This window comes from Ursus americanus, chromosome 4 (assembly GCF_024610735.1).
Source record: "Ursus americanus isolate L20-20 chromosome 4, mUrsAme1.1.p, whole genome shotgun sequence".
NCBI classification, from domain to species: Eukaryota; Metazoa; Chordata; class Mammalia; order Carnivora; family Ursidae; genus Ursus; species Ursus americanus.
In genome coordinates, this window is record NC_142130.1 from 31,794,173 (window position 1) to 31,819,356 (window position 25,184).

The window sequence follows — 25,184 nt, forward strand, 5'->3', positions numbered from 1 at the left end:
GGTGAGCCAACCTGGGTCAAAAATAACGGAAACGAGGGTTTGGGGCCAGCTACAGGTCACCACAGGGCTGGGCTGACCGACATGGATTCTCCCTACATGACCAAGTAGGGCGAAGTTGGCGCTGTGCCGAAGCAGCCGCAGGCCGAGGGGTCTCGGGCGGAAGGCGTCACGGCCACCTGTCCCGCGCCGGACGCCGGCGACGGAGCGGAGAGGCCGGAGACGACAGGTCCTTCCCGGGGGGAATCTGGCCGGAGCTGGGGGGCCACCGGCTTAACGCAACTTGACTGACTGCCAGCGAGCACGCGCGACAGTTCACGGCTGTATCTCCTCACGAGGAGGCGTCTTCACCCCAAACTCCGGTGCCGCATGGAGGCTGGCCCTTAGCCATTTCGTCTCTTGGGTCTGGTGTTCTCTGCTCAGCCACGCCGTCTCCGGAGCCTCTGTGGAGGCGGAACTACTGTGTCAAGGGTCTTGGTTTTCAGGGAAATGTCGTAGTCGGATTGACAAGAGGCGGGCAGTAGGCGGGACTTCCGGCCCGCTGTTCCGTCAGCTGCCTTTCCCGGGCGTCTCCCCGCAACCTCTTCAACTTCCCTTGTCCGTGACGCGGCGCCTGGGAGAAAGCCGAAGAGACTGAGGCCGGGGGAGCGTGAGCTGCAGGTGAGGATCCGGTGTGTGCATCTCCTTGCTGCTCTCAATCAGAGGACACACTGTGTGGCTAGGACCGCGAGGAGACAGACTGAAGAGTGGGTCAGTGACAGCGAGGGGAGTGTGAGGAGGAGTTACGAGGCTGCTGTGACCCAGGGGCAGTGACAGCGAGGGGACCGTGACCGAGATGTAGCTGCTTGCGAGGAGTGTGCGACCCAGGAGCAGTGAATGCTAGGGGACTCTGACCTGGGAGAGCACGAGGCAGAAGCTGCGAGAGGACTGTGACCGAGAAAGTATGAGGCAGTGCCTCGGAGGAGACTCAGGGTCGAGGGAGAGTGACTGTGCGGGGTCTAAGGGAGCGTGAAGCAGCGGCCGGGGGCATCTTGGACCGAGGAGCAGTTAACTTGGACTACAGTGTGGGCTCAGTGACCGGACGTGGTACTGCAGGGTTATGTTTGGGCACGGGGTGTGGTTGAGCGGTCATGACTGGGCAGAGAAGGTCTTTCGTGTAAAGAACACTGGTCTGGGTGGGACTTATCAGACAGACCTGAGTTTAACTTTATGGACAGACGTCTCGTGGCCGGGAAACTTACCTCAAGACCGAGGTCCAGTTTTTTCATCAGTGAATGGGAAGTTTGGACTAGATTAATGTTTCCTGGACTATGGGTTCCATCCTGTTACTGGGTTGTGAAATCCATTTAGTGGATAGCATCAGAATTTTTTTTTTTTAATACAAGAGAAATTTTCAGTGTGTTCATATAGTAAGGGTAAGTATTGCTTCATGAAACTTGTTTCAGTTATGTATGTATGAGATGATGATGTAAAATGGATTTCATGTATCCTAAAATATGTGAAATGTAGTAAAAGTTTAAACTCAGATTATTTCTGAGTCTTCTCTCAGGTCTAAAATGCCACGATGCTTTGTTTAGGGGACTGTTTAGAAGTACAAAGACTGGCTCTATGGCTGGGGGGACAGGCTCCATCAGATTGACTTAACTGGAGAAGACTTCCCGAATATAATTGAGGTGACTGTTATGACTGAGGACTGAAACTCAATATCTCAGTTGGGAGAACCAGAACTTACATACTGAACTAGGGACAGTGATATTTATAGAAGCAGTGAGGATATAGGAGTTTGTGATAGGAGAAACTGCTAGGAAAAGACATTGAGAAAGGGGAAGCTTTGAGAAGGGTAGGAACAAGGCTCAGGAAGGGAACTGAAGATAGAGACAGAAAACATTCTGCCAAGATGGGGTTTGGTAGGTAAAATGGGGGTAGGGAGATGCAGTCTTTAGGGTCCTTTTCAATCTTGTTATTTAGTCATTCTGTAAGTACCAAGAATTGCTGGTAAAAAGATATTAGTTGAGAATGGGATTGGTGCAATAGTCAGTGGTAGGCAGATGGTGACCATCATAGGGAAGAAAGGATAAGGCTAGCAAAGTCAACAGTGGTGACTAGAATACCATATGGGAGAGGGTTTGATGTATTTAGCTGTCCAGCTCACTGATTTATGTACTAGAGGCCAAGCCTGGCAAACTGGGAATAATACCATGTTGTGAGTAATTCAGATGATGTTTTAGCTGGTGATTTTATCCCCTACTGATCCCCATTCCTGAGGGCTGTTAGTGATGCAGATGACATGAACTGGTGAGTTTCACTATATCCTCTCTACATACCTTTGTAGAAGGTGCTACTGATTGTACCGCCCAGTGTTTTTTAAAAACAATATTTAATAGAAGAAACTTGAGATAATTTTAGCTTATCTGACATTGCATTTATCTGATAATCTAATAGTCACCCTCACCTCCTACACACATATACTTTGTGATAGAGGAAGGGAGTTCAGAAAGATTCTTGAATGGTAAGTTATGAGTATAGAGTTATGAATGATGGGGGAGAGTCTTTGTTTAGATAAAAAATGGCTAGTTACACCTTTTTCTAAAACATTAGATGTTTACTTGGCTTACATTATACATAACTGAAAGGAACTATGCAAGAATTTCTTTCTGTAACAGAATACAGTTAACCCTTGAGCAACACATGTTTGAGCTGCATGGGTCCACATACACGTGAATTTTTTTTTTGATAAATACAATACTGTAAATGTATTTTTTTCTTCCCTATGACTCACTTTTTCTTTCTTTCTTTCTTTCTTTCTTTCTTTCTTTCTTTCTTTCTTTCTTTCTTTCTTCCTTCCTTCCTTCCTTCCTTCCTTCCTTCCTTCCTTTCTCCCTTCCCTTCCCTTTCCTTCTTTTCTTTTCTTTTCTTTTCTTTTCTTTTCTTTTCTTTTCTTTTCTTTTCTTTTTCTTTTCTTTTCTTTTCTTTTCTTTTCTTTTCTTTTCTTTTCTCTTCTTTCTAGAAGAGAAAGGAGGGGGGAAGGTCAGAGGGAGAGGGAGAGAAAGAATCTTAAGCAGGCTCCACACCTAGCTTGGAGCTGAAGCGGGGCTTCATCTTACAACCCTAAGAATGTGACCTGAGCTGAAATCAAGAGTCAGACGCTTAACCAACTGAGCCACCTAGGCATCCCCTTATGATTTTCTTTCTTTTTTTTTTTTTAAAAGATTTTATTTATTGATTTATTTGAGAGAGAGAGAGAGCACAAGCAAGAGGAGGGGGAGAGGGAGAAGGAGAAGCAGACTCCTTGCTGAGCAGGGAGCCAAATGTGGGGCTCGATCCCAGGACCCCAGGACTATGACCTGAGCTGAAGGCAAACACTTAACCGACTGAGCCACCCAGGCCCCTCAGCCCCCTTATGATTTTCTTAATAATATTTTCTTTTCAGTAGCTTCCTTGTATTCCTTGTTAGAATACAGTAAATAATATGTGTAACATACAAAATATGTTAATCAACTATTAATGCTATTGGTAAGGCTTCCAGTCAACAGTAGGCTTGTTTTGAAGAAGTCAAAGTATAAGCAGATTTTCAGTGTGTGTGTGTGTGTGTGTGTGTGTGTGTGTGTGTGTGTGTGTTGGGGGACAGTGCCCCTAACCTCTGTGTTATTCAAGGGTCAATGCTGTATGCTTCAAGATAGCTGACTTAGAAGAGTAGACATTTAGGCTTGGGGACTGCAGCACTTCCTCTGGGGACCTTTGTATTTGTTGAATGAAAGGATTCTTTTTGACCTACCCTGCTTTGCAAATTCCCTTCAAAAACCAGTATAATGGCCTGATTGATAAAGAATAAACTTTATTCCTTTCTGAGCCTATGATTTCTCTTCCCATAAATAGGTGAAGTTTTATTTTTCTTGGGGACCTTCTCTTTGGATATGTGATCCCTTAGGGAGAATAATCTAGTCAGAGCCTTAGATTCAGAAATCACAGGTTACTTTATCTGATGTTAACACTAACTCAGTTTGTGACTGAGGGAAGAACTGTTTGCTTTCTCATTTTAGCTTTTCTAACTATAGCAGAGGTAACTGTTATTCTGCTTATAAACAGTTTTTAATAATCAGAAATATAGGCATACTCACCAAATTTTGTATACAATCTCATAGAGTTTGTAAACCACCTGACCCAGTTCATGATTCCCCTATGGAGCTGTCTAACCTCTAAGTTACACATGATTCTCCTAGAGAGCTGAATAACTTTTCCATGTTATAAATGCTGATAAGAATTAATTTATAAAATATTTATAGAACAAGCAACTATGATAATTTGCTATCGTTATTAATGATGGGTAATGACAAAATATCTAGTAATAATGCTTTTCTTTTCATGTATTTGCATAACTGATCTGAAGTCAGATCTTTTGGCTTTTCTACTATTAGGGAACTCCCTTTTCTACAATTCAGTCAGTAAATTCAGGGAATATACATTTTTATGTACTCTGTTTTGCAGTATGTGCCAGAGCTCCACTCCAGAAAAAAAAAAAAAAAACTGTTTGTGAGTCTCTAACAAATATTTGGCACTCTGTTAAGTTTGTTTACATACATTACCACATTAATATAAATAATTGAATTGCTTGTATTTTATTGTTTGCCAACCAGATTAGTAGATAGATATATAGCTGGCTTTTTTTGGTTTTTGTTTTGTCTTTTTGCCCTTTCTTTTGATAACTCTCTTGTTAAAAGTTATATGAGTTTGAAGCTTTCTGTATTTGTACTAGAAGGACTGCCAGTGAGCCAGGGGAACCCCTGGGTCTGCCAGGCTGTTGTATCACACTCACAACTATTTGCAAACCAATTTTGAAGTGAAGACTGGTAAAAAAAATAGTGACATATGGTCTTTGCTCTATGCTAGAGAACAAAATGGGTGTGTGGCACTTAATGGAAAATAGTTTTTTTGTTTTGTTTTTAGGTAGGTTTTTTTTTTTAATTTAAAGGGTATTATCTTAGATGTGATTATCTTTGTTTATTTTTTGGTCCTAGAGAGAAATCTTAATCTTTTTTTGTGCTGTGGGCCCCTTTGGCAGTATGGTGAAACCTTGTGGATTCCCTTTTGGAATAGTATTATTAGACCAAGCAAAGAATTAAATATATAAAGCTAAAAAGGAAACTGTGTTGAAATAAAGCTATCAAAATGCTTTTAAAATGTGTGATATGAGGGACACCTGGGTGGCCCAGTCATTTGAGCGTCTGACTCTTGATCTCAGGATTATGAGTTCAAGCTCCAAGTTGTGCTCCATGCTCCATGTGGAGCCTATTTAAAATATATATATATATATATTTATATTTATATTTATATTTATATTTATATTTATATTTATATTTCCCACCTCACACACATTTCCACTTCTCTGTACTTTCTTAGTAGCAAAATTGATGCATCCAAGCAGGCATTTATTGGAACATTGAAGAACAAGGCAAGCAGTGTGTACTGGGAGGTGAGTCAGCAGAAATGGAGCCAGATTTTGTGAATCTGAGTAAAAATCACAGGCACAGATACTACATTTTGTATCTTGAAAGCAATTTAGAGACACCAATTCACTTAATAGGTGTGGTGGTGGTCTGGTGGTGGTGGCAGTTATGCCTGTATTTAGATCTGTGCATCAGTGGAGATTTTGACTAAAGGTAGGTGACTAGGGACTGAAAGGTAGCAATGTTAGAAAGATCAGGCCTTACAAATGCTGTCAGTTCCATTTGTCTCTCTCTTGTTATAGTTTCATTTTACAAAGAAACTTTTTTTGTAGGATAAACCGCTAGGGAAACAGGAAGCTTTGGCACACCCTAATGAGCTTAAGAGGGAGGCTATGTATCCTAGCTCCAACTACTTTCATTCTGACTCATCCTAGCTTAATTAATATGGATGCTATGGCTGGAAGCCAGGATCCGCTTACAGATTATTAGGTAATTCTCCACTCCCCATCCCCATTCTGATCTTACACTATATTGGTTCTGAGGAGGTGCCATCTTTTTCCAACCTATCACTTTCTGGACAGCCTGTTATGTTAAGGCAGCCTGTGTATGTTTTTGGTTTTTTCTCTCTTGAATGTAGATGTTTAAAGCCACCCCCTTTTCCAGGGAAATCACTGCACCTTTACTTAATAGTGTTGGTTGATTACAAAGGTGAAGTTATCATAAACGGGGAGTTTGAGAAGTAATGTTCCTCATCGTTGGAGGAACTGGACAATTGTGAATGTTCTAAAGGTGAGTGGTTTTAGGTATAATGCACTAAAAGCCAACATGTATTTACCATCCTCAGTATGCTCTCATCCTCCCACATACCTTTTCTCAATGGCAAACCTGATATGTCAGGCATCTTTTGTAACTTTTGGGGAACTGGTAATATTTTCCAGTAAGGCACTAATAATTAAATTATTCTATATGCTTTCATGTTGTATAAGTTATTAGATGTGAGGGAGCATGGGGTTGGTCTAAGAGAGAGCCAGTGAAAAGTGGTTTAAAAAATAGTAGTAGTTTTAGAGGAAAGGCATGAGAGTTAATCTTTTTATAATTTCAAAATTCTTTTAGAGTTATTGTTAAAGAATGTCTGTGATCTTGGTGTTCTCCTTCTAAGAAAGTGGGTAAGATACAGAAGTGTTTTACGTTAAACACCAAAAGTATTAGGTGTATTTGTTCCAAATCCATAGGATGCTAAGACCTGAGTTTAAGTCTAATGTGTAATGTTCAGTTTAAAGTATAATGTAAAATACAGTGTTAGACACAAAAGTCATCTTTAGAAAATAGAAGAACTGTATGTAAGCGGAAAAGAAATAGTGTAAGTAGGTAAGGAAAAATACTTTTAACAGGTTGGGAACTTTGTTGTGCCATCTTTGATACACTTATAAACTGACAAGAACTTGACTTCTTTCAAAACAAAACAGTAATGTATAAAGTGCTTTTCAAAATTTCAAAGTGGTTTTCTATACTTAGTATATTTATTCAAATAGTAATTGAGTGTGCCTACTATGTGCCAGAGCTCATTGCTAGGTATTAAATGTACCAATTATGATTTTTATGGTTCCAAGTGATGAGAAACCCAGTTTAACTAATTTATGCCAAAAGGGCAATATTTTTTTCCTATGGTAGCTTACAGTCAGACTCTAGAAGACTTCTTGCTGCAACAGTGATTCTTAAATGGGATAGGGGTTGGGGAGATGTAGCAGGAGATGTAGCATACTTAATGTTTTACCATAGTTTTACATTCAAAGTATGCTTTTCATGGGGCGCCTGGGTGGCTCAGTCGGTTAAGCGTCTGCCTTTGACTCAGGTCATGATCCCAGGGTCCTGGGATGGAGTCCCGCCTCAGGCTCCCGGCTCAGCAGGGAGTCCACTTCTCCCTCTGCCCTTCCCCCTGCTCATGTGTGCTCTTTCTCTCTCTCTCTCAAATACATAAATAAAATCTTTCAAAGAAAAAAAAAGGTATACTTTTCATAATAGTAATTCTAGGGGGGAAACTTGACAAAACCTTTTTGGATATAGGGGATACACAAGAATGCAAGTTTAAGGCAGATGATGACAACTACTACTACTAAATAATATAGTAGCTATACTTACAAGTACTTACTGTGTGCCAGGCACTGAACTAAGACTTACATGGATTACTCCATTTGAACCTCATTTGTTAGGTGATGCAGCTCTGGTGATTAAGGAATTTGTCCACGTTCTCATGGCTAGTAAGTAGTAGAGAAGGGATTCATATTTAGGTAATCTGATTTTAGGGCCCGAACTCTTAAATCCTTATACTATGCTGACGGAGTGAGGTTAAAATTTCTATATTTCTTGGGGCGCCTGGGTGGCACAGCGGTTAGGCATCTGCCTTTGGCTCAGGGCGTGATCCTGGCGTTATGGGATTGAGCCCCACATCAGGCCCTTCCGCTATGAGCCTGCTTCTTCCTCTCCCACTCCCCCTGCTTGTGTTCCCTCTCTCGCTGGCTGTCTCTATCTCTGTCAAATAAATAAATAAAATCTTTAAAAAAAAAATTTCTATATTTCTTAAAATGGAGCATGCATAAGAATTACTGAGAAATACTGCCTTAGACATTTGATTAAAGGTGCTTATATAAGGCAGATGGAGAGTTTTTTTTATACGTACTCAATTGAAATACAGGTAAAACATATTAGTATTACTATTATTTACCAAAGGGCTTTGTAACATGTTAATAACAATAGTAACCACTGTAACCACAGTAACCACTTGATTCCTTCTATGTTTGTGAATTTTACTTTAATTAGCTAATCATACAAATCCTTTCTCTTGCCTTGAGTCCTCATTGTGATATTTTATATTTTTTGTATGATTTATTAGTCTAGTGGAATAGAACTGGTATCACAAGGTCCAAATACCCCAGATACCAGTTTGGCTGTCGAATATATTTAAACCACACTGGCACTATTTTAACTCTTAGAAGGAGAGCCTTTGCTTCTTTCTAGTACGATAATATCCACCATGTGTTTGTCTAGTTAAGTTGAATCATATGACAAGATGGTTCAGTACTTTAAGAAATAAGCAGTTAGAAAGTAAAGCAAATCTTAATGTTACATGTATTTTGCCACAGTATAAAAAACAAACAACCAAACAAAAAGGTAAAGCAAAGTTGAAGTTGGGGAGGGAGAGATAGATTCTAATGTGGCATGAAGAAACCTGAGAGTGGTAGTTATGTTGATTATCTTAATTTTGATGATTCACAGATGTATAGATATGTTAAAACTCATTAAATTATACACTTTAAATACAGTTTATTGTATGTCAATTAAACTTCAATAAAGCTATAAAAATATTATAGCACACATGCCTTCCCACTCCTCCACCCCCCACACAGAGCAAAGACTTCTAAAGATTCCTATAAACATGTCTTTGGATGTGTTAAGTATTTTCCTATTAAACATTAGGAATTTTAACTTGAAGTTATAGAAAATAATTATTGAAAAAACAATATGACATTTATCCCCTTGATTTATTATGGCACTCTTAAAACTGTTTTGTATCATGAATGGAAAGTACAGGTGCTTTTAAAGTGACACCTATTTGTAATGTCAGAAGAGGGAGGAACAGAGATTAAAGAAATCTTTTCTTTTTTTAAGATTTTATTTATTTATTTGACAGAGAGAAAGCACATATAGGCAGAGTGGCAGGCAGAGGGAGAGGGAAAAGCTGGCTCACCACCAAGCAAACCCCCTGCTGAGCATGGAGCCTGACACGGGGCTTGATCTCAAGACCCGTGAAATCATGACCTGAACTGAAACCAAGAGTCGGATGCTTATCTGAGAGCCACCCAGGCGCCCCAGCTTTACATTTTTTTTAATGTAACATAATATACACAATTTTCTTCTTTCTTCTCCCTCTCATTCCCCACCCCCTGCTCCTCTTCCTTCTTCTGCTTCTGTTTCTTCTGTTCTACTGCTTCTACTACTGCTGCATCTTCTTCTGCTTCTCCTACTTCTGCTTCTTCTGCTGCTGCTTCTGCTTCTTCTGCTTCTCCTCCTTTGGCTGCTTCTCCTGCTGCTGCTTCTCCTTTCTTTTTCTTCTTCTGCTTCTCCTCCTCCTTCTGCTGCTTCTCCTTTTTCTTTCTCTTCTTTTTCTTCTTCTGCTTCTACTTCTTCTGCTTCTGTTTCTGCTTCTTCTGCTTCTCTTTCTTTTTCTTCTTCTGCTTCTACTTCTACTTCTTCTTCTGCTGCTGTTTATGCTTCTACTGTTTCTGCTGCTTCTCTTTCTCCTTCTTTTTCTTCTCCTTCTGCTTCTTCTGCTTCTGCTGCTGCTGCTGCTTCTTGTTCTTGTTCTTGTTCTTGTTCTTGTTCTTCTTCTTCTTCTTCTTCTTCTTCTTCTTCTGCTGCTGCTGCTGCTGCTGCTGCTGCTGCTGCTTTTGCTTCTGCTTCTCCTTCTGCTTCACTTCTTTTTCTTCTCCTTCTTCTGCTTCTTTTGCTTCTGCTGAGGGTAAGTTGCAGCAATCATGACCCTTTATCCCCAGGTACTTCAGCTTTTATCTCCTAAAAACAAAGATAGTCTTTTATATAACACAGTGTAATTATCAAATGTATTTTAACATTGATGTGTATTATGATTTGATACACAGCCTATATTCAAATTTTACTAGTTGTCTTAATAACTATCCTTTATAACAATTTCTCCCCCAACCTAGAAATGAAATTTAGTTGTCTATTCTTTGTATTAATCCCTCAGCCTTTCATTGTTTGTCATGATTGACATTTTTTTGAAGAATAACAGGGTAGAATGTCCTTTAACTGAGGTTTGTTTGCTTGTTCCTCATAAACCCATACAGGGTATGCTTTTTTGGCAGGTAATGTGTCCTCAATGCCTCACTTCAGGAGGCATTATTGGTGATGTTAATTAACTTTGATCACTTAGCTAAGAGATTTTTTCACTTTAAAGGTAACTCTTTTCGCTTTATAATTAATAAGTAATCTATGAGGATTACTTCAAAATACTTGAAGATGCTTTGAAACTGTAAATATCCTGTTTTTTAACAAACTTTCCCCCAGTGGTTTTAGAATCCTAAGGAGCATTTTTGTATCATGAATATGTGGTTTCCTCAGCTGAATTGAAATCTTCTTGAGAAAATAATTTTTACTTTAAAAAATATGTTATAGTACCCTATACACAGTAAGTTCTCAGGACTAGGAACTACCTAACTTTCAACTGACTGACAGGAGATTGCTGATTGCATTTCTCATAATGGATTTTGTCTACTTACCCTGAGAAGTTAACAGATACTTAAGCAAAGTCCTATTGTATGCAAATTAGAAATGGTCACTAATTAGGTTGTTTTTTTTTTTTTTTTAAGATTTTATGTATTTGAGAGAAAAAACATGTAAGAGAGAGAGAGAGTGAGCATGAGCAGGGGGGCAGAGGGAGCAGGCTCTCCACTGAACAGGGACCCAGACTATGCGGGGCTTGATCCCAGGACCCTGGGATCATGACCTGAGCCGAAGGCAGACGTTTAACTGACTGAGCCACGTAGACACCTCTGATTAGGTGTTTTTAGTTAGCCTCTCAGACCAGTGAGGTGAGAGTAATAATACAACCTCTGGATATTTTGAAAGAAAAATTAATAACAATAATGAAGAAAAGCTCTCATCATCACTGAAAAACTTGTTAAATGTATAGTACCCTTATTCCGTTTTAATTTGCATTTGTGATGAAAGGAAGTTTCTGGCTGGTGTTCATCTTTCACTTTGGACTCTGGCATTTTTCATGTCAGCCTAATACTTAGCCAGGACTCATGGGTGTCACCTTCAGTCTTTAAGAATTAGGTCAGGTTTCTTGTAGATCTTGTCACATAAAGTAAGGCACAATTGCAGTTGTTTAGATGAACGTCATCTTCAGGAGAGCTTATTAGAGGCAGTAAGGTGGAGGAGAATGTCCTTATTCTGTCTGGCATGTTTTGTTTTTCACCTCTGCTCTGAGGATTTTTCTTCTACCTTTCATGGTATCATGTCTTGGCAGAAATGGCAATTGATCATTAAAGTTCTTCTATCCCCAATTTCTGGCTGATGCCTAAAATTACATCATTATTAAATTAACTTATTTGTGCAAAATATGATACCCAAGAAAAATGCAAATATCCTTGCAGGGTGTTGGAGAGGTAGCACAAGTCAACATCTAAACATGAAACATCAAATATTCAGATCTTTGCTGTGGTAGCTAGTTGCTAGAAGCTCTCTGCTAAGTGAGACAGTAATAATTAAGTTTTCACTAGGGGAAGGAGAAGCTTGGGTGGGGTTTTAATTATTGGGGGCTCTGAACAAACTTAAGGTGCTGACTCTGAAAGAGGAAGGGAAAATAGGTATTGGAAAGGGAAGAGGAAGGACATTTAAAAGATACAGTACACTTCACAATTTTCATAGATCTAACCCTGTGGAGTGGTCTCTGAAACCTACAGAGCATTTAGAGTTTAAAAATCCAGCTTTGTTAAACCAGGAATTGGTGATGGCTGTCTCTTTTTTAAAAAGCTCTTTTTTTCCCCCCATCTGCACCAAAAACATACCTTTCACATTTTCTTATACTTGTAATAGCTCCAGATGTCCTAGGGATGTTATAAGTGGTGGTGGTAAAAGTCCGTATAACTAACTTTCTCAGCCAAGTTATTCCAATCTTTTACATTTAGTCAGGATATGAAATTAGCAGTTAGTATACAGGCTACACTGGTCAGGGTAATAATTTCCAAGGTCATGTGATTAATTGTGGCCATTTTTCCAGAGAAGCATTTCAGTGTTTCTACTACAGCATGTGTTTATTGAAGCTTTGTTGTTTTTGCCAGATGCAATCAGTTCATCTTGCGAAATGTGTGCTATGGGATTGATCTTTTGCTGAGTGTATCTGTGTTAACATCTCTGAAATACTGGTGACAGACTTTTTCTCCACTTCAATGAGAAAAAAATTCTTTTTCACTTTCTATGACCAGTTAAAAGAAGATGGATGCACAGAGTTCAGCCAAAATGAACACAAGAAAGAGGAGAAAAGAGGTACCTGGACCCAATGGGGCAACAGAGGAAGATGGAATTTCTTCAAAAATGCCACGCTGTGCAGTTGTAAGGAAGAGACTTCTTTGTTGAACACTTAATCTGGTGGGGGGGGGTGTCTAGAAACTGATATAAAATTGATGATATCAGTATGTCAAGTCTTAAATAATGGAAAGAATGAATAGTAAGTGTGAATAGTATTTTCATAGTTGTTGGAAATGTTATGCTCTCTTATCAAGTTGTAGCTCACAGCTCAGTTGCAAGAGCTTTACATTGGAACCGGAAAAAGAATGTTAGAAAAAAAAAAAAGAAGTTTAGGAAAATTTGGAAGTTGTGTGTATATTAGGCTAAAGATCAAATTAAAAGTAATAGAATAGAGAAATTGGAGCCGTCGTCTGATCTTAGTATCATCTCATGGTGTTTAGTTTTCTCTGTGTTATTTTTGTTCTCCAATATCATTCCTTCACTCTATTACTGGTGATATCTTAGATGACAGGCTTTTTCTATTACTGCCTACGTTGTGTTCCTTTATCTCTGGGACGTTGTCTTGTATTTGCTAACTACTGCCAAGCCTTCGACGAAATACCCCATTCCAAACTGCTCATCCTGTCTCAGTTTGGTACCCTTCTTAAAGCTTTCCCTAAAAAACATATCAACGATCACATACACAATTGAAGTTATTATTGATAGATAATATTATTATGAAATCCATGTTTTAAAATTCCAGTGAAAAGGATTGTATGTTTCTGTGTTTTCTTTACAACTATATTGACCATTAGCCATTGATCAAAAACTGCAGTTTCCAGTGTTTAGTCATGGAGCTGCTTGTAGTGCAAAGGGAAAAATATTTTTACTCTGACACAATTAAAATTTGTTCCAAATCAGTACTCTGTCTTGATCAATAAAAGCAACTGGATTCCACCAACAGGAGACATATGCTTTAGGCCTGATATTGATGATGGTATTGATGGTAGGGTTAAGTGTATTAGTTTCCTATTGCTGCTTAACACATTGCCACAAATTTAGTGGCCTAAAACTATACAGATATATTATCTTATAGTTCTGGAGGTCAGAAGTCTGAATTGAGTTTCAGAGGGCTAAAATCAAAGTGTTGATAGGGCTGGAGGTTCTAAGGGAGAATCTGTTTTCTTGTCTTTTCCAGCTTTGAGAGGCTTTGCTCTTGGTGCCAGCCAGCAATCACAACACTCTGACTGCTGCTTCTGTCATCACATCTCTGCTGATTCTGACTTTTTTGCCTCTCTCATTCACTTACGAAGACCTTTGTGATTACATTGAACATACCTGAATAATCCAGGATAATCACCCAGTTTCAAAATTCTTTAATCATATCTGCAAAGCCCATTTTGCCATGTAAGGTAACAGAGTCACAGGTTCTAGAGAATAACATGTAGACATCTTTAGGGGACCATTATTCTGTACACTGTAGCAAGTATACTCAGAAAATGACTCAGCAGTAAACAAAACAGGCCATTGTTAATTTCTGAATGCGTATTAGAGAATTGAGGTTAAGAGATGGTGGTAAGCACCAATTCAGCAATCAGCCTTGGAGTAGGGACAAGTTATAACCAAGTAGGTGATACTCGTTGCCAGTCACAATAGCCAGGGATAGAGCAAAGAAGGCCAGTCTTAGTGGAATAGGCTCTTAAAAGACTTAAATTTCTTGGTCCTTAGAATTGAGGAATTTCAATGCTTTAAGTTACTTTGCTTCATATATTCATGTCACAAATCAGTTGAATGACTTCCTACTTATCCCACATTCCTCTCAAGTACACACTGGCTATTTAGCATGCGCTAATGGTCAAAGATTCACTTACCCAACAGGCTGTACTGACCCTAGTGAGGAGTGTCTGCTAAATAAACTTATCTGTCATCTCTATTGTACACTTGTGCGTTCTGTCTCTGACCCCTTTTCAGCTCTGTAGCAAAAGCAAACGAGATTTTTTTCTTTTTCTTTTTTTTAATAACAGTTCTATTGAGATTATATAATCCACCCATTTAAACTGTACAATTCAATGGTTTGGGGTATATTTACAGCTGTACAACCATCACCACAAACAGTTTTAGAACATTTTCATCACCCCCCAATAAAGTCCTATCCCCATTCTCAGTCACTTCCCATTACCTCCTAACTTCCAGCCTCTGGAAACCACTCTTTAGGTCTCTATAGATTTGCCTGTTCTGGACATTACATATAAATGGCATACATACAATACATAGTCTTGTGGCTGGCTTCTTTTCGCTGAGCATGTTTTCAAGATTCATTAATGTTGTAGCATGTGTTTGTACTTCATTTCTTTCTTTTTTTTTTTTTTTAAAGATTTTATTTATTTATTTGACAGAGAGAGACAGCCAGTGAGAGAGGGAACACAAGCAGGGGGAGTGGGAGAGGAAGAAGCAGGCTCCTAGCGGAGGAGCCTGATGTGGGGCTCAATCCCCAAACGGTAGGATCTTGCCCTGAGCCGAAGGCAGACGCTTAACGACTGCGCCACCCAGGCGCCCCCTGTACTTCATTTCTTTTTGTTGACAAATAATATTCCATCACATACCACATTTTATTTATCACTCATTAGTTGACATTTGAGTTGAGCAAACAAGATTTTATCACACACAGTGTGCCAGCATGGCCTGTAGGTGATAGGAGTATAAAGATAAATATGCCCTTCCCTTTGAGAGATGTGAGCCTAATATGGAGCTCTATAGCTCAGAGCTCAGAAGAGGTTTTTGTTTTTTGTATTTCCCTTGCAAGGGGGAGAGAAATTGTAAGGATCACCAAGTAATAGTAGCTGGGGTGGTGGGTCAGAATAAATTGGAAAGAAGAGAGAAAATAATTAAAGAGGGGGAAAAAAGGGATAACTTTATGGTTAGTTTGTTTATAAGTATAAAGAATTTATTGATACAGATGTTTCTAAAGGTACAATCAAAAAGAATCACAAAAATATTTGTGAAGAATAAGACTTTTAGCCTATCTTAATATTTATCATATGTATAAATAATCACAAATTGGCAACAGTTCTGCTAATGGAGATAGATCTCACAATCTCATATATTGAGAACATCTGTATGCCAGTTGCTATGCGTTGGAGATGCAAAGATGAAAGGATGACCTTGCCCTTAAGAAACTCACAGACAGGGGCGCCTGGGTGGTGCAGTTGTTAAGCGTCTGCCTTGGGCTCAGGGTGTGATCCTGGAGCTCTGGGATCAAGCCCCAAGCCCCGATCCCCACGTCAGGCTCCTCCATTGGGAGCCTACTTCTTCCTCTCCCACTCCCCCTGCTTGTGTTCCCTCTCTCGCTGGCTGTCTCTCTCTCTCTGACAAATAAATTAAAAAAAAAAAAAAAGAAGAAGAAGAAGCTCACAGACAGGGGCACTTGGGTGGCTAAGTTGGTTAAGCGTCTGCCCTCCGCTCAGGTCATGATCCAAGGGTCCTGGGGTCAAGCCCCACCTAGGGTTGCCCGCTCAGCGGGCAGTCTGCTTCTCCCTCTCTCTCTCCCTCTGTGTGCTCGCTCACTCTCTCTTTCTCTCTCTCAAATAAATAAATCTTAAAAAGAGAGAGAAGGTCACAGACAAATAGGGGAAATAGATAAATAAGATACAGAATGAGGGGTGCCTGGGTGGCTCAGTCAGTTAAGCATCTGACTCTTGATTTCGGCTCAGGTCATGATACCAGGGTTGTAAGGTTGAGCCCCACATCAGGCTCTTTGCTGGGGAGGGAGCCTGCTTAGAATTCTCTTTCTCCCTCTCCCTCAGCCCCTACCCTGTTTGCATACTCTCTCTTTCTCTTAAAAAAAAAAAAAGATAGAAAATGAAAGGGCCAAATAGAAGAAAGAGGTACAATGGCTGCCTAGAGAAACAACAGATAAACTTTGATCTAGGGGTGGGGACAGTGGTTTTGGAAAAGCTTCATTGAGGAGATTATTTCTGAGCTGAACTTTGAAGGATAAATAGGAATTCAAGACATGGACAAGGGGCACCTGGGTGGCTCAGTTGGTTAAGCATCTGACTTTGAATCTCAACTCAGGTCTTGAGATCAGGGTTGTGAGTTCAAACACTGTGTTGGGCTCCATGGAGCCTACTTAAAAAAAAAAAAAATTCTCCAAGAAATGGACAAGAGATAGCATACAAGTTCAAGTGTGAAATAATAGTATGTTTAACAAACCATGAGTAATATTACTAGAGTTTAAAGTTTGGAATAATAATCTGCAATAGATAAGGTAAGCAAGGGCCTGATTATGAAGGATCTTGTGGGCTGTGCTCAGAAGTTTGAACTTTATCCTGTGGATAATGTGATCAGATTTGCAGTTTAGAAGATCATCCGGATTGTTTTAGAAAGGATGAGTTGAAATGCAGATTGGCAGAAACCAAAGGACTAGTTGTGAGATTGTTGTAATGATCCAGGTTGGAGATAATGAGAACTTAAGCTAAAATTTTAAGTTTTTAAGGGTTAAAATAGGCAATCCTTGGACATTGGGATGTAAAGGATGAGAGGTGTTAAAGATGACTCCTAGATTTCAGTCTTAGGTAGATTGTATAGATGGGGTGCTTCTTATTTAAAGTAGAAATATGGAAAGATGGTTTAGGAGAAAGATTTTAATTTAGTACAAGTTCAATTTAGAAGGCCTAGGAGACATCCCAATAGTGGTTAGATAGATGAGTTCATTGTTTGCATTCATTGAAATGGCAATAGGAGTCAGGGAGAATTATTGCTTTTCTTTTCTCCTTCCTTCCTTCCTCCCTCACCCCCCTTCTCCCTTTCTCCAGCTTCCTTCCTTCCTCCCTTCCTTCCTTCCTTCCTTCCTTCCTTCCTTCCTTCCTTCCTTCCTTCCCTCCCTCCCTCCCTCCCTCCCTCCCTCCCTCCTTCCCTCCCTTCCCCAGGGAGTGGAATCTTTTTGCTCTGTTCCTTATCCCTTCTTTCTCATACCACATGGTATTCCTCTTGACTTCACAGCCTTTCCTCTAGCATTATGGAAAAAAATTGGATCTCAGTAAGACCTGTTACCATTTGTGCAGCATGTTTGGGTAAAAGGGAAATGTTTCTCTGTGTCATTCTGAAAGTTTTTGCTGAAAAATGTTTTAAGAATCCTTGGAAGTAGAGTACTGGGAAGCCAATATCAAATTCTGGTCATAATCTGAGTAATCTCCATTCCCTATTCCTTAGGACACCAGAATCTCATCTCTTTCACTGGAATTTTGAGGAATAGTGAGTTAATATATGTGAACATAATCAGGAAAAGTTTTTGTGAAAGCAATATTGTATTCAGAAGATCATTCATAATTTGGGGATGATGATCATTAATCATTATAATAGTATTCATTATAATTTGGAAAGAATTAGAAACTTGATATAGCATCTAGAATCTAATGTCTTAGATTAGTACAATTTAGTTAATTTTGTTGGCGTAATGAAACCTGTGTACCATAGAATGGGAGAGAAAATGAGCTCACGTTGTTGATGACATAAATTGTTGAGTGCCACTATATGTGAAACATTGTGCTAGTTACTTTGCATATGCTCTTTTATTTAATCCTTGCAGCCACCTTGTGGGGCAGGTATTATCTTCCATTTTATAGAAGATGAAAGCTATGATTTCACAGCTATTAAGTGATAGAGTTGGGATTTAGATCTAAGTTTTTTCAAGTTCTAAATCCATGCCCTTTCATTTATGCTTCACAGTCAGATAGTCAAACGACTTGAAAATAATATTCTGTAGGATTCCCTTGAGGTTAAAATGAAGGAGGTATGTTTTAGGAGAATAAAGGTAGAAGTACTTTGTCCTACTTTTATTAGGTTTAGCTTCTAGAGGTACTGTTTTTAGAAAGATATTTTTAGAAATACTATTCATTCTAACTGGAGGCAACTCTAGAGAGAGAAAGGTTTTGCTGATCTGTTGTAGTTGAAGAACCTTAGGTTTCATTTTCTATACTTAGGAGGAATTGAAACCCTAGCCAGGAGGGATACCTGCATTTGCCTTCTGCTTTGGAACATACACAGTATACAGGGAAGATTGAAGAAACATTGTAAAAGATAGGACACTTTTAAAAAATATTTTATTTTTATTTATTTTAGAGAGAGAGAAGGAGCACGGGTGTGTGCGGGTGGGGGAAGGGGTAGAGGGAGAGGGAGAGAGAGAATCCCAAGCAGAACTCTGTGCTGACCTCGGAGCCTGACACTGGGCTTGATCCTGGGACCCTGAGATTATGACCTGAGCCGAAATCAAGAGTTGGATCCTTAGGACTGAGCCACCTAGGTGCCCTGAAAGATAGGATACTTCAATGTATCGTTTTAAATTGAGATAAAATTCACATAATATAAAATTCACTGTTTAAACCATTAAAAAGGTACAATTCGGTGATTTTTAGTGTATTCACAATGTTATGCAACTATCACCACTATCTAATTCCAAAACATTTTCATCACCACAAAAAGAAGCCCCATATCTATTAGCAATCACCCCTCCCATCCTCCATCCCCTGGCAAGCACTAATCTACTTTCTGTCTCTAGGTATTTGTCTATTTTGGACATTTCATATAAACGGAATCATATAGTATGTGACCTTTTTATCTGGCTTCTCATATTTAACATTGTTTTCGAGGTCCATCCGGGTGGTAACATGTATTAATACTGCTTTCCTTTTTACAGGTGAATAATATTACCCATAGACATACCATTTTGTTTATCCATTCATTAATTCATGCACATTTGGATTTCCACTTTTTGGCTATCATGAATAACGTTGTTATGAACATTGTTCATTTACAGGTTTTTAAATATATATATATATATTTTATATGGCCCTGGCTGGCCCAGTCAGTGGACTGTGCAACTCTTGATCCTGAGTTCATGAGTTCAAGCCCCATAGTAGGCATAGAGCCTACTTAAATAAATAAATAAATAAATAAATAAATAAATAAATAAATAAAATCTTTGTTTTCATCCTCTCGGTTATATACCCAGGAGTGTAATTTCTGGATCATATGGTATTCTGTGTTTAACATTTTGAAGAACTATTTTCCAAAGTTGGGCACTAGTTTACATTCACAGCAGCAGTGTATGGAGGTTCCAGTTTCTCCACATTCTTGCCATCACTGTTATTGCTAGTCTTTTTGCTCATAGCCATCCTAGTGGGTGTGAAGTGGTAACATTGTGGTTTTAATTTGCATTTCCATGATGACTAATGTTGTTGAGCATCTTTCCATGTGCTTTTTGGCCATTAGTATATCTTCTTTGGAAAAGTGTCTAGATCCCTTTGCCTCCTTCTCTTTACTTCCCCCTTCTGCCTCCCTTTCATTTTCTATGGCCTAACCCTACATCTTTCAGTTTCTCTTCCTAGACCTGTTAACTTGGCCTTCTCTAGATTAATGTTGCTGGCTTGATCTGGTCTTAATACAGTGCTCAGTAGTTCCATTAGTCATTTGCTGATGGTCTGGTACATTTCCCACAGTAACTATTCCACATATTTTCTGCTTTCCTCAAGCTTTCAGTCTCATATCAACCTCCCTGTTTTTCATAGGACATTTCATATCCTTCTTACTATACTGATAAAATTGAGGATATCAGATATAAATTTGTGTGTCTTTCCTCCTTTACATCTAACATTGTCCTTTTATCACCTTTCCTTCTGCTTTTAGAATGGGGTGATCCTTCTTATTTCTGAAGCTAATACTTTCCCCCCTGCTTTCCTTTAAAGCCATTCCCTGCCATTTCTCTAGACTCTTCCTTCCTTAGTTATCTGTTTTTTCCTTCTCCAGTATTTTGTCTCTTTGACTCCTTTTCCTCTGTCTTTGACATGTACAGATCTCCTTAACTTAAAAAAAAAAAATGCCACTTGATCTTTCTGTCTCCTCTAGGTATCTTTCAGTTTTTCTCATTCCTTTTATGGATACACATATTTAATGAAAGATTATTACTAATCTATTTCCTTTTCTTCTAATTTTCTTAAAGGCCCTGGTGTTCTGACTTGTATTAATATATTCTAGAAGGTCTCTAATAGTCATTTGAATCTCCAAGTTAAAAGACTTCTCTCAGTTCTCATTTTCTTTGATCTCAACTTCTTTTTTAAAAAACTTCCCCGTTCCTGCTACTGATACTACTGGTACTACAATCTTATTTTCAGTTCAAAAATTCATTGTAAATGCCTCCTTCCCTCAAGTGACAATATTTTTTCTTTTTACCATGTACTACCCATTCTTCCTTCACAAAATCTGCCACCCTTTCTACTCCCACTGCAACATTAATGGAAAAATCTGTAAGCCCATTTTCTTCTCCCTGTAATAACCTCTGAACTGGTCTCTTTCTAAGTATGCAAAATAACCAGTGGTGTCTTAGTAAACTGGCTCACTGCAGGGGAAAAAAACCCCTCTGATATGTAGTATTTGCTGATTTCTGTGGCTGAGATCAGACTACCAATGATTTAATAACTGGCCCACAAAAGTCCTGAATATTTAACAACCAACTCCAGTACTCTATTGGTAATGACTTTCAGAGCAATAAAGCTCATCTTTGATCTATGTGTACTATTGTTAATAAACACATTTTTTTCTACTTGTTTTATAGATTTTTGCCTGTTTTTTATATATAAATATATATACACTTTATTGATATAATTCACATACTATTATAATTCACATATCCATTTAAAGTGTGCAATAAATGGTTTTTGGAATATCCAGAGGGTGCAACCATCATTATAATCTATTTTAGAACATTTCATTACCCCAGAGAGAAGCCCTGTACCTGTTAGCGGTCACTCTCCATTTCTCCCTAACGCTCCAAGCCCTGTATAACCACTAATTTACTTTCTGTATAAATTTTCCTATTCTGGATATATAAATGGAACCATACAATAAGTGGTCTTTTATGGCCAGCTTCTTTCACCTAGCATGTTTTCAAGATATCAGGATCCCTGTTGTAGCATATATCAGTACTGCATTCCTTTTTATGCCCAAATGTCACTTGTTTCTTGCGGTATAACTTACATACAGTAGAGTGCAGAAACCTTAAGTGTACAGCTCAATAAATTTTTACATATGTATATATCCACGTAATCACCAGTATTCCCAGAAAACTCTCATGTCCCTGCTTGTCAGTATCCATTTTACCTAAATTTCCTCCTTTTCCTGTGGCTTCCAGTCATCATAGATTAGTTTTGTGTTTTGATCTTTATATAGATAGAATCATAAATTATGTATTATTTTGTGAATAGCATATGCTTTTAGAAACACAAACTACTGTTAAGCAACTCTTTGAGTACTAACTTCCAGAGGATAAATTGTCTTCTCTAATCTGTAGAGAAATCTGTTAACTACAGAAAATTGTATATTTGGGTCATTGGTCTATTCTTATCTCCTTTAAAAAATGTCCTTAAAAAGGATAGCATGCATATGTGCCCATGTCTCCTAAAAAATGAATGTTTTATCTTTATATAGCTTTAGCGTATCTTAAACTAAGCTTATTATGTAAGTGATTCTTAAAAAGAAATAAGTTTTTTTAAAGATTTATTTATTTTTTTATTTTTAGAGAGAGAGAGTGGGGAGGGGCAGAGGAAGAGGGAGAGAGAGAATCTTAAGCAGGCTCCCCATTCACAATCCTGAGATCATGACCTGAGCTGAAATCAAGAGTCTGACGCCCAACCAACTGAGCCACCCAGGTGCCCCAAAAACAAATATGTTTTAATTTTAAAACCTAATCTTAAAGGATGCCTGGATGGCTCAGTCAGTTGACTTGGCTTAGTCAGTTGGCTTAGTTTCTGCTTGATGAACCCTGCGTTGGGCTCTGCAGCAAGGGGGGGGGGAGTCTGCTTGAGCTTTCTCCCCCTTTGCCTCTCCCCCTACTCATGCTGTCTCTCTCTCTGTCTCTCAAATAAATAAATAAGTCTAAAACTTAATCTTAAAAAATCCATCATTATCTCAAAACAAAACAATGTCTTCCCAGTCGCTGGATTCAGCCCAGTCATGATGTGATCTATTTAGAATTTAAAATTCTAAGCAAACATTACTACAACACAACAGAAATTAAAAGAATTATAAGGGAACGTTATGAACAACTGATGCCAAAAAATTTGACAATTTAAATGAAATAGACATTCCTAGAAAGAGACAAATTACAAAAACTGACCCAAAATGAAATAGAAAATCTGAATGGACTTATCCCTAGTAAAAAAAAAATTGAGTTTTTTAAAATCTCCCCACAGAGACAAGACCAGTCCCAGATGCTTCATTGGTGAATTCTTTCAAACATTTAAGGAAGAAATAGTTTCCTATTCTGAACAGTTTCAGAAAATAGAGAATACTTTCTATCCCATTTTATGAAACCAAACATCAAAGCCAGGCCAAAAAAACCTAAAAAACAAAAAACACAAGAAAAGGAAACTATAGTTCAAAATTTCTCACAAACTTAGATGCAAAAATCCTTAACAATATATTAACAAATTCAGGAACATATAAAAAGATGTATATAGCATGACCAAGGAGGATTTCACTCTGGAATGCAAGGTTGGTTTGACATCCTAAAATCAATTAATTTAATACACCATAAGTAACAAAAGACAAAACCAGAATATGATTGTTTCAGTAATGCAGAAAAAGCATGTGATAAAATCCAACACCTATTTATTATAAAAACTTTCAACAAATTGCAAAAAGAAAGACAATTCCTCAGTTGATAAATGGCATCCACAAAATACCTACAGTTAACATAATAATGGTGAAAGAGTGCATTATTCACCCCTAAAATTGGGAAAAAGGCAAGGATATTTGTCCTTGCTACCTCTGTTCAACATTGTGCTAGAGATTCCAACTAAGGCAATAAGGGATAATAAAAAGGAAATTAAAGACATCCAGATTGGAAAGAAGTAAAATGTCTTTAGTCATGGATGACATGATCTTATATGTAGAAAATCCTAAGGAATCTACTGAACAAAGTCCTGAACTAATAATTGAGTTTAGCAAAGTCACAGGACCAAGATCAATATATAAAAATCATCTGAAATTATAGACACAGACATTACATTTGCACATATAAATCAATTTGCATTTCTATATGCTAGTGAGGAACAATCCAAAAATAAAGTTAAGGAAAACAATTCCCTTCACAATAGAGGAAAGAGCATTCCTGCATTCTATTTCAGCTTTGCCTCTGAGTAATTGCATATAATTCATATAATTTCTTTGAACCTTGTTTTCCTCATCTTTAAATTGAGAATTATTGTATTTCTTGCCTGTTAATGAACTGTTACTAGCATTAGAACATATTTACAGTGTAAAGCATTATACTGTGATAATCATGCTTAATAAAGCATACAGAAGCTATTTGCCGGGGCGCCTGGGTGGCTCAGTCGTTAAGTGTCTGCCTCGGCTCAGGGCATGATCCCGGCATTCTGGGATTGAGCCCCGCATCAGGCTCCTCTGCTGGGAGCCTGCTTCTTCCTCTCCCACTCCCCCTGCTTGTGTTCCCTCTTTTGCTGGCTGTCTCTCTCTCTGTCAAATAAATAGATAAAGTCTTGAAAAAAAAAAAAAGAAGAAGCTATTTGCCTTCCCAGTCCCCTAGTTGAAGTGGTATGAAAATGTACTTAAAAACCTTGGCAATTTCATCACATAGAACAGGGTCGGGTGTTCTGCCAGACGGCAGAGGAGCCATTATTCTGGACCCAGTTAGTTGGGACATTGCTTAGTGCCCCAGCCACCTCGCTCAATATTACCCTGAAATCACCAGTAAGACATTTATCTTTCATATCATGATTTACTAATTTACCTATTTGGTAAAAGGTTGCAACTTTCATTTGTCATTTTGAAATGCCTTTTTTTCCTTTTGTTATGGTTTTAGGAGGAATTTAATCACCAGTATATTGAATAACTGATTGTTCTTTAAAGCTGCAGTTTTTTGATTATTTCAGTCTGTACCATTGAATTTAACTTTCTTTTCCTTCACTTTCCTCTTTTTAAGGGCTTACAGCAGCCAGCTCCTTTTTCTGACGAAATCGAAGTCGACTTTAGTAAGCCCTATGTCAGGGTAACTATGGAAGAAGCCAGCAGAGGAACTCCTTGTAAGTAAATGCCTAATTATATTCTTGTTTTACTCTTGTTTTTAGCATTCAATTGTATTTATCAAACATACACGGACTTTCTATATTCTTTCCTCAGTTTACTTGTAAAGGCTAGTTGGGGGAGGGTTTCTTCCCATCTCCCAGCTGTTATCTTTGGGGAAAATAACTGTACTCCATAAAATTTCATTTTTTCTTATTATAAACTTGTTTCCTATTATGTTGTTACAGCTATGAGATATAGTCGTACACACTTGCTTCCTGGGCTACTGTCAACAGCTATGAGATATAGTGGAACAGAGATAATAGGATATTAGCCTGAGCTGGATTATAATCTTGTCTATTTTTACAAAGGTCCAAATAGTATGTCAGGCTGTCACATTTTTAATAGCCTTCAAAATTGTCCCCCACATCTCCCTTTCTATAAGTTAGTACCCTAGCTATGATGCTGCTGATTGATAGAGGACAAAAATATCCTAAGTGGAGAGATTCTTATCACTTAACTTTATCTTTACTGATATAATTTTTTAGGTTTTTTTTTTAAAGACACTTTTATTTTTAAACCCTATACTCTTTATTTGTATGCTAAATTTACATGATTAATTAGCAGTTTTTGACTACATAA

General features: G+C 38.3%; 1 protein-coding gene across 5 annotated transcripts in view; it reads left to right on the top strand.

Moving 5' to 3' along the window:
- The first annotated feature begins 176 nt into the window (after positions 1-176).
- PCYT1A (phosphate cytidylyltransferase 1A, choline) overlaps positions 177-25,184 on the top strand; it is a 40,858-nt gene continuing 15,850 nt past the window's right edge. The window contains exons 1-4 of one of the 5 annotated variants that reach the window (XM_087861544.1): positions 177-657; positions 5,395-5,467; positions 12,446-12,572; positions 24,463-24,562. In XM_087861544.1, the coding sequence (XP_087717670.1) occupies positions 12,456-12,572; positions 24,463-24,562 (217 nt within the window). In that variant the 5' untranslated portion in view covers positions 177-657; positions 5,395-5,467; positions 12,446-12,455. Of the gene's footprint in view, positions 669-1,016; positions 1,413-5,394; positions 5,468-12,445; positions 12,573-24,462; positions 24,563-25,184 lie in introns of those variants that run through there. The other 4 variants (XM_045812553.2, XM_045812550.2, XM_045812552.2 and 1 more) reach the window with 4 other exon arrangements.